This window comes from Procambarus clarkii, chromosome 27 (assembly GCF_040958095.1).
Source record: "Procambarus clarkii isolate CNS0578487 chromosome 27, FALCON_Pclarkii_2.0, whole genome shotgun sequence".
NCBI lineage: Eukaryota > Metazoa > Arthropoda > Malacostraca > Decapoda > Cambaridae > Procambarus > Procambarus clarkii.
In genome coordinates this window covers 3904122-3914090 of record NC_091176.1, presented here as the reverse complement: position 1 = coordinate 3914090, position 9969 = coordinate 3904122, and the positions used below count along the sequence as shown (strand labels likewise).

The 9969-nt window shown below is 42.5% G+C and overlaps 2 protein-coding genes across 4 annotated transcripts in view; both read right to left on the bottom strand.

Annotated features, from left to right (window-relative positions):
• Nucleotides 1–8432, bottom strand: part of LOC123762733 (uncharacterized) — a 48884-nt gene extending 40452 nt beyond the window's left edge. Inside the window, exon 1 of the mRNA XM_045749463.2 lies at nucleotides 8204–8432. The gene's annotated coding sequence lies outside the window, so the exon portion shown is untranslated. The remainder of the gene's footprint in view (nucleotides 1–8203) is intronic.
• LOC123762732 (uncharacterized) overlaps nucleotides 1–9969 on the bottom strand; it is a 273458-nt gene that overhangs the window by 12387 nt on the left and 251102 nt on the right. For 2 of the 3 annotated variants that reach the window (XM_069332254.1, XM_069332253.1), the window contains exon 3: nucleotides 615–2048. In XM_069332254.1, the coding sequence (XP_069188355.1) occupies nucleotides 615–1947 (1333 nt within the window). In that variant the 5' untranslated portion in view covers nucleotides 1948–2048. Of the gene's footprint in view, nucleotides 1–614; nucleotides 2049–8074; nucleotides 8213–9969 lie in introns of those variants that run through there. The other variant, XM_069332255.1, reaches the window with a different exon arrangement.

Here is a 9969-nt window from a genome sequence, read left to right as displayed (position 1 = left end):
GGAGGGTAATAAAGCTGTTAGTGATGACTGTTTGTGAAGATGGTTATAGTAATAATTGAGTAGTAAAGATGGTTACAGTAATGAAGATATGACCTGTCACCAGAGCAACCCTGGGTACCCCTCTACTAATTAATAAATGCAGAAGCCTTATATTTAGCTAATCAATGCAGACACCTTGTATTTAGTGAATAAATGCAGATTTCCATATTTCTAAAGCATTTACGAATTTATAACAAATCTTGTATGTTTGTTCCCTCTAATTTAGATGGATTAGAAGTCATGTCAAAAGGAATTATGTATCAAGCAATTCTGTAGGTACAGAGGATGATCTGAACTTTTAACTGTGAGCAATCAACTGAATTAAACTTATTTCAATTTCAATTCAACTGGAGTAGGCCTAGCACTCTTACATAAACAATAATTTTACATTTTATGGCCCTTTGTCTATCATGTCCTAATCTATTCAGCCAAACTCTTTACTGGACATAACAGACAAATGGTACAGTACACACTTTCACTCAAACTGGGCAGAATGCTTCTGGCTCACTTGAAGGCTTTAAAAGCCAAGCTTTAATAAATGTTAAACAGAAAACATGAAAACTCAAGACACTAACCTGTAGCTTGATCAAGTTTTAAGACGTCTTTGTCTTCATTCATCTTGACACTTTCATCATCCTTTGGTCCTTCAGCAGTATTTATGCCAACTTCTTCCTCTGTTATTATTATTTCTGTGGCATCAGCTTTTGCAAGAATTATATTTTCATTATCCACAAGTTCATTTTCTGGGGTTTTCTTAACATACTGAGTGGTCTTTCCTAGATTTTGCATGGATCTTTCCTTTAAAGTACTCTGAAGGATCTTTTCTGAAATATGATTTGATGATTCTTCATTTTTTGGTGCTCTCCTTTCATCTTCTGCACAACCTGTACCGTTCTCGGTCTCTTGTATAAATGGCTGCAGATCAGAGTAACATTTCTTATTTTTATTTTCAGGTTTTGAAACATCAATTTCTGGTTTACTTTTTATTTTAATGTCCCTATCTTCTAATCCTCTTTCAGTTTCAAGGACTTCATTTTCAGCAATGCTTATGTGAGTTTTGGTCTCCCAGTTCATATTCTCAGTAACTGTTGACTTAAATAGATGATTGAAATTCTGAAGAATAGCTGCATCTAACTTAAGACTGACATCGTCTCTTTGTTGTTGACCAGAAGTAACCTGATCAGTCTTTGATATATCAATCACTTCCTTCTTAACAACAGCAGTTTTGGAAATAATACTTTCAGCTTCAGTAGCACTTTGTTGCAAACTGGTGACTGTATTATCACAGTCTGCATATTTAGTTCTGGTTTGTCTTGAAATTGCATTTCCAGCATCCCCTGGGATATATCCAGCACCTCCCTGGCTCGAAAAAGTGGATGTAACATCCTCTTCCACATATTCTGAGATGTTCTGTAATAGAATAGTAGCTGCATCACCCTTTTCCACACATCCAGTAGAAGTCTGTTGTGGAGTGGTGGCTTTGTCATCAATGTCTACGTATGAAGAGATGGTCTGTCGTGAAGTATTAGTTGTATTATCACTATTCACATATCCAGCAACAGTCTGTTGTGGAATAGTGCTTCCATTATTCTTTCCTAAATATTCAGCAACGGTTTGTTGTTTAATATTCAGTCTCTCATCCTTTTCAATATATCCAGCAACTGTCTGTTCCGGAATGATAGCCTTATTGCCCAACGGCTGAATTTCAGGAATACTCTGTTGCGAAGTAACCAGCAAAATTTCAGGTGCCCTGCATAAACCCACAGCCTCGTGGACATTCACAGGAGCACTGTTACTGGCATATGTTGCACGACTCTCAACAAACTTGTGCACCTGTGGCGATAGTTCATTTCTCCCAGTCTTGTTTTGTCTCTTCGCAGAGCTTGGTGTGGTGTTCTTGGCCCCCATCTTCAACCACCACACAACCACAGCTGGTGACTAGGAGGACCAGACAACTATGAGGAACACTCAGCTCTTCATTCATAAATTTACTCGTTTCCCTTATGAACCTGACAAAAAAAGAAAATTGCCTTGTATGGTACACACAAACATGAATCTTATTAAAACTTGCCCACAAAGCTTTAAAAGTAAATTTACAGGGCATGAGTCCTCAGAGAGACAGCTTTAAATTAAGAACTTTCATATACAGAAATTTTTCACAAAACCAAAGGGAGCATTTATGCCATTTAGTCACTATAAACACGAGTGCCCGTCTATACTAAACTGCCTGAATACTTTGTATAGGCCTTGGCATACAGAATCATATAAAAACTGATTGATGCAATAAATGGATTCATAACTTGCTCCTTGCATATTGATCTTGACATGTGTACTACAGGACCCTTATTGGTCTATACAGTACTTTACTGTATAAAAACTTTAAATACACATCTAACATGTGTCTGGTTAATAATTCATTGTGTCGAGGGACAGGCAGACAGTGTATATAAACATGTTAGGCCATATCCCTAGGTCAAACTACTGACCCTTCCCAGGATGCAACCCCACAATAAGCTGACTAACTCTTGGGTATTTAATTACTGCTAGGTGAGCAGGAAATGTACCCAACCACTTCTGCCCCACTCGGGATTTAAACCCAAAATTCCCAACTGTGAGCCTAGAACGAACTCAATTGAACTACTGAGACCCATATTATACTGCCCTTTTATTCTCCTAAAGTAAAGTTGCCTGTCTATGGACAACTCAAATTTAGATATGTTCTTAATAGTGTAAAATAAGTTCTATTATGTTTAAGTCTTGTAGTATGACTAAAAAAGTTGTTTTACCAAATGTTGTACAGTATATGCAATATCCACAGAATTATTAACCAAAGAAAGGCATCATTTGTTGTTGTGTCACACATTCAAGAGTCTGCAAGCCCTGGCACTGGTCTCCAGATGGAAAGCCAGTAATTTTCTTGAGACCATACAAAGAGATCTAAATAAATTCCACACAAAGTAGACTGGAAAATGTATTTTAATGTCGAAAAATGCAAGACCCTGCATGTAGGGCATAACAATGTAAGTCACTACTACCAATCAACAACATTACCTTGCAGCAGGTTGATTAAGAATACAACCTTGGAGTCAGTATCTACCAATCTCTGAATGTGATAGTTGCACAAAAAAATTATGAAAAATCATGAAAAACTCCCCAGACACCAAAAAGAACACCTTGAAGGAAACCAATGTCGTCTATGCCTTCACATGCCCACTTGGGGACTGTAAGCCCAAAAGAACTCAGTATAGGCAAGACTACAACGTCTCTTTCTAGGCAATTAACAATGCCCAAACAACAGGGCTCCATCAAGGAACATATAATCTCCTCACACAACCAGACCATCACCAGAGAAATCTTAACAAGCAACAGAGAAATTATTGATAGATACAGCTATAGCAGAGACTCGACATCAGCGAGGCACTACACATCAAAAAGTCAACACCAGCAATCAACAGCCAATTAACACATAACTATATTCTACCCACTTCAAGACCCCGAACCAACATAGAAGCAACAAGAGAAAATATGGGCCTGTAGGCCTTCTGTAGTTACTTTCATTCTTATGTTCTCATACCCAACATATACCCATTGATTCGTGTTCTGTCACCTCACCCAAAAACATTTGTGTCATATCACCTCACCCAAAAACATTTGTGTCATATCACCTCACCCAAAAACATTTGTGTCATATCACCTCACCCAAAAACGAATATAAGCATGAAATGATGTGTAAACCTGTCTTTGAGAATGTAAGAAGCCCTTGTGAAACGCTTTTAGGCATCAGACCATAATAAAAAATGAGAAAATTAACTTTGATTTCAATTACCTCCAATAGTGAAAAAAAAACGTAAGGAATATTGAGAAGATTCGAGTTAGAATCATTAATCTTTTCACCAGCAATCAACATATATATATATATATATATATATATATATATATATATATATATATATATATATATATATATATATATATATATATATATATATATATGCGGAAAATCCACAGAGAAATATGAAATGAGGTGAACGTTTCGGCTTTGTTAAAGCCTTTGTCAACACCAGACTGACTGTTTGAGTCAGTCTGGTGTTGACAAAGGCTTTAACAAAGCCGAAACGTTCACCTCATTTCATATTTCTCTGTGGATTTTCCGCATAAAATGATCAGTGTTTTGTGATCGTCAATTGCATATATATATATATATATATATATATATATATGTGCGTGTGCGTGCGTGTGCGTGCGTGCGTGTGTGCGTGTGCGTGTGTGCGTGTGTACTTACCTAATTGTACTTACCTAATTGTGCTTGCGGGGGTTGAGCTCTGGCTCTTTGGTCCCGCCTCTCAACCGTCAATCAACTGGTGTACAGATTCCTGAGCCTATTGGGCTCTATCATATCTACATTTGAAACTGTGAATGGAGTCAGCCTCCACCACATCACTTCCTAATGCATTCCATTTGCTAACTACTCTGACACTGAAAAAGTTCTTTCTAACGTCTCTGTGGCTCATTTGGGTACTCAGCTTCCACCTGTGTCCCCTTGTTCGCGTCCCACCAGTGTTGAAAAGTTCGTCCTTGTTTACCCGGTCGATTCCCCTGAGGATTTTGTAGGTTGTGATCATGTCCCCCCTTACTCTTCTGTCTTCCAGTGTCGTGAGGTGCATTTCCCGCAGCCTTTCCTCATAACTCATGCCTCTTAGTTCTGGGACTAGTCTAGTAGCATACCTTTGGACTTTTTCCAGCTTCGTCTTGTGCTTGACAAGGTACGGGCTCCATGCTGGGGCCGCATACTCCAGGATTGGTCTTACATATGTGGTGTACAAGATTCTGAATGATTCCTTACACAGGTTCCTGAACGCCGTTCTGATGTTAGCCAGCCTCGCATATGCCGCAGACGTTATTCTCTTTATGTGGGCTTCAGGAGACAGGTTTGGTGTGATATCAACTCCTAGATCTTTCTCTCTGTCTGTTTCATTAAGTACTTCATCTCCTATTCTGTATCCTGTGCCTGGCCTCCTGTTTCCACTGCCTAGTTTCATTACTTTGCATTTACTCGGGTTGAACTTCAACAGCCATTTGTTGGACCATTCACTCAGTCTATCCAGGTCATCTTGTAGCCTCCTACTATCATCCTCTGTTTCAATCCTCCTCATAATTTTTGCATCGTCGGCAAACATTGAGAGGAACGAATCTATACCCTCTGGGAGATCATTTACATATACCAGAAACAGTATAGGTCCAAGGACTGACCCCTGCGGGACTCCACTTGTGACGTCTCGCCAATCTGAGACCTCACCCCTCACACAGACTCGTTGTCTCCTGTTGCTTAGGTATTCCTCTATCCACCGGAGTACCTTCCCTCTCACTCCAGCCTGCATCTCCAACTTTCGCACTAGCCTCTTGTGTGGCACTGTATCAAAGGCTTTCTGACAATCCAAAAATATGCAGTCTGCCCACCCTTCTCTTTCTTGCCTTATTTTTGTTGCCTGGTCGTAGAATTCAAGTAACCCTGTGAGGCAGGACCTGCCATCCCTGAACCCATGTTGATGCTGTGTTACAAAGTTCCTTCGCTCCAGATGCTCCACTAGTTTTTTTCGCACAATCTTCTCCATCAGCTTGCATGGTATGCAGGTTAGGGACACTGGCCTGTAGTTCAGTGCCTCCTGTCTATCCCCTTTCTTGTATATCGGGACTACGTTAGCTGCTTTCCAAGTATCTGGCAGTTCCCCTGTTGCCAGTGATTTGTTATACACTATGGAGAGTGGTAGGCTCAGTTCTCTTGCTCCTTCCTTTAGAACCCAAGGGGAGATTCCATCTGGGCCTATAGCCTTCGTCACGTCCAACTCTAGTAAACACTTCCTTACTTCCCCACTGGTAATCTCAAACTCTTCCAGTGGTTCTTGGTTAGCTATTCCCTCACTTACCTCTGGAATTTCTCCTTGTTCTAAGGTGAAGACCTCCTGGAATTTCTTATTCAATTCCTCACACACTTCCTTGTCATTTGTAGTGAATCCTTCCGCCCCTATCCTTAATCTCATAACCTGTTCCTTTACTGTTGTTTTTCTCCTAATGTGGCTATGCAACAATTTAGGCTGAGTCTTTGCCTTGCTTGCGATGTCATTTTCGTATTGTCTTTCTGCCTCTCTTCTCATCCTGACATATTCATTCCTGGCATTCTGATATCTTTCTCTGCTCTCCAGTGTCCTGTTATTCCTATAGTTTCTCCATGCCCTTTTACTTTGCTGCTTAGCTAGCCTACATCTTTGATTAAACCATGGGTTTCTCATCTTCATTTCTCTGTTTTCCTTTTGGACTGGGACAAACTTGTTTGCTGCGTCCTTGCACTTCTGCGTGATGTAATCCATCATATCTTGGGCCGTCATTCCCCTGAGCTCTGTTTCCCATGCTATATCTGTTAGGAATTTTCTTATCCCCTCATAGTTTCCCTTTCGGTATGCTAACCTTTTGGTTTCGGTATCCCTCCTCGAGTTCAATAACCCTTCTTCAATCAAGTACTCAAACACCAGTACACTGTGGTCGCTCATTCCTACTGGGTCCTCAAAACCGATTTCTCTTATGTCGGAGTCGTTCAGAGTGAAGACTAGGTCGAGTCTCGCTGGTTCGTCATTGCCTCTCATCCTTGTGGGTTCTCCGACATGCTGCGTTAAAAAGTTGCTTGTCACCACCTCCAATAGTTTGGCTCTCCACGTATCCTCGCCTCCATGCGGTTCCTTGTTCTCCCAGTCAATCTTTCCGTGATTGAAGTCGCCCATGATGAGCAGGTGGGATCTATTTCTACAGGCAGCAGAGGCTGCCCTCTCAATTATAGTGTTAACTGCCTTGTTGTTGTTTTCATACTCTTGACTGGGTCTCCTGTCATTTGGTGGAGGGTTGTATATTACTGCTACTACTATTCTTGGTCCTCCCATTGTTATGGTGCCTGCTATGTAGTCTCTGAACTCCTCACAGCCCGGGATGGCCATCTCCTTAAAACTCCATTCCCTTCTCATGAGTAGGGCCACTCCGCCTCCTCCTCTACCTTCCCTCTCTTTCCTTATTACTGTATACTCCTGGGGAAACACGGCATTCGTTATGATTCCAGAGAGTTTTGTTTCAGTGAGTCCGGTGTGTTTCAGTGTGTGTGCGCGTGTGTGCGCGCGCGTGTGTGCGCGCGCGTGTGTGTGTGCGCGCGTGCGTGCGTGTGTGTGTGTGTGTGTGTGTGTGTGTGTGTGCGTGTGTGTGTGTGTGTGTGTGTGTGTGTGTGTGTGTGTGTGTGTGTGTGTGTGTGTGTGTGTGTGTGTGTGTGTGTGTGTGTGTGTGTGTGTGTGTGTGTGTGTAAATCACGAAAATTAACACGTGATGAAAAATGTGAGTTTCAGACCAAGGAGAAAGAATTGAAACTTTGAAATTGAATTTTTTCAATTTTTGTTATTCAATTTGAAATTGAATAACAATTTCCTTATAAAGTGAGTTCGTCATTGGACATCACCAATATATATACATATTACCTATCAGTTAATTATAATGTATATTATCCATAAATGAACGAAATGTAAAGAAAATAAACATTTGTGATGTAACTGCCAGACCCCAAAACTGAATACTTTCTCTGTGCAACGTAAAATTTTTATTGAATTTCGCGTCTTAGTTCATGTAGCGCCCAGATAACAGCCTCTCACTAGTCGAGATCAAACTAAGTATTGTACAAACCTACAAGCGTCACGTGACCCAATTAACAAACATGGTAATTATTGTATCAAACAATAATTACCATAATTGAGAATATGTATTGTACGGTACAAGGCCCCGCCCCCGCCCCCCCCCCCCCCCCCTAGAGTGGCGCCACCTGCCGCCACCACGCTTGTTAATAACTCTTTAATTAACTAGAAGCGTGGCCACATGCAGTACAAAATGATCAGATATACATCAATGCACTGAATTATCAATGATTTGAAAACAAATTAACATACTAAAGTATATATATATATCGGTCCATAAGGGTATACGTATATGCGCGTTTCAGTAAACATCGTACCTTTGGCAGTAGGTGTGGGATCTCCCAGCACTGTTCTTCACAAGCACAAAACTTCACCGTAACAAAGCACTGACAAAGTTATTCACTGTATAAACACACACACAGGGTGAACGATTCCCATATACTTACAGAGGACATGCAAGTATTAGGGAGCCAGGGAGCAGTGAGAGCGTATACCATGCAGCCTGGAGCTGCCACACAGACTAGCAGGGTGCGGGGCGGCCCCACACACATGACTCCAGCCGCACCCGTCCACTACACGTTCACACAACCGTACATACGTAACCTGTACACTTATATACGTAAGTTGTACACGTTCATACATACCTTACATACGTAAGCTGTACACTTATATACGTAAGTTGTACACCTTCACACATACCTTACATACGTAAGCTGTACACGTTCACACATACCTTACATACGTAAGCTGTACACTTACATACGTAAGCTGAACTGCTCACTATCTTTACTATGCGTCACCCACCAGTCCTTTGAGTGGGGCAAAGGTTACGGGTACATAACAGGTTCAATACACAATATTTCAGCCCATCTTCCTGTTTGGGTAGTAGAAAGGGTTGTACAAGACACCTCACAGTATCTGTCAACCACTACCTCATGTAGCACATACAGGAACCTTCAACCATACCATCACCCAAGATTTTGTAATGAAATGGAAAACGGATGAACAACCCAGCGGGTTTTCTTCCTATTGGGGAGTGTTGTACATGCTGCTATGGCGGTGTGTCCACTCACAGGATGAGTGGCGCTGCCCAATACTGTCACTATGGCGGTGTGTCCACTCACAGGATGAGTGACGCTGCCCAATACTGTCACTATGGCGGTGTGTCCACTCACAGGATGAGTGGTGCTGCCCAATACTGTCACTATGGCGGTGTGTCCACTCACAGGATGAGTGGCGCTGCCCAATACTGTCACTATGGCGGTGTGTCCACTCACAGGATGAGTGGCGCTGCCCAATACTGTCACTATGGCGGTGTGTCCACTCACAGGATGAGTGGCGCTGCCCAATACTGTCACTATGGCGGTGTGTCCACTCACAGGATGAGTGACGCTGCCCAATACTGTCACTATGGCGGTGTGTCCACTCACAGGATGAGTGGCGCTGTCCAATACTGTCACTATGGCGGTGTGTCCACTCACAGGATGAGTGACGCTGCCCAATACTGTCACTATGGCGGTGTGTCCACTCACAGGATGAGTGGCGCTGCTCAATACTGTCACTATGGCGGTGTGTCCACTCACAAGATGAGTGGCGCTGCCCAATACTGTCACTATGGCGGTGTGTCCACTCACAAGATGAGTGGCGCTGCCCAATACTGTCACTATGGCGGTGTGTCCACTCACAGGATGAGTGGCGCTGCCCAATACTGTCACTATGGCGGTGTGTCCACTCACAGGATGAGTGGCACTGCCCAATACTGTCACTATGGCGGTGTGTCCACTCACAGGATGAGTGGCACTGCCCAATACTGTCACTATGGCGGTGTGTCCACTCACAGGATGAGTGGCACTGCCCAATAAACTCGCCCCTCGGGGCAAAATTTAAATTTAAATTTGAAACGTGTCAGATATAAAAGTAGATATATTGATATAACGATGACCAGATTAAGGCTGGGACACACCTGACTGTAAGGTAAGGCTGGGACACACCTGACTGTAAGGTAAGGCTGGGACACACCTGACTGTAAGGTAAGGTTGGGACACACCTGACTGTAAGGAAAGGCTGGGACACACCTGACTGTAAGGTAAGGCTGGGACACACCTGACCGTAAGGTAAGGCTGGGACACACCTGACCGTAAGGTAAGGCTGGGACACACCTGACAGTAAGGCAAGGCTGGGACACACCTGACTGTAAGGTAAGGCTGGGACA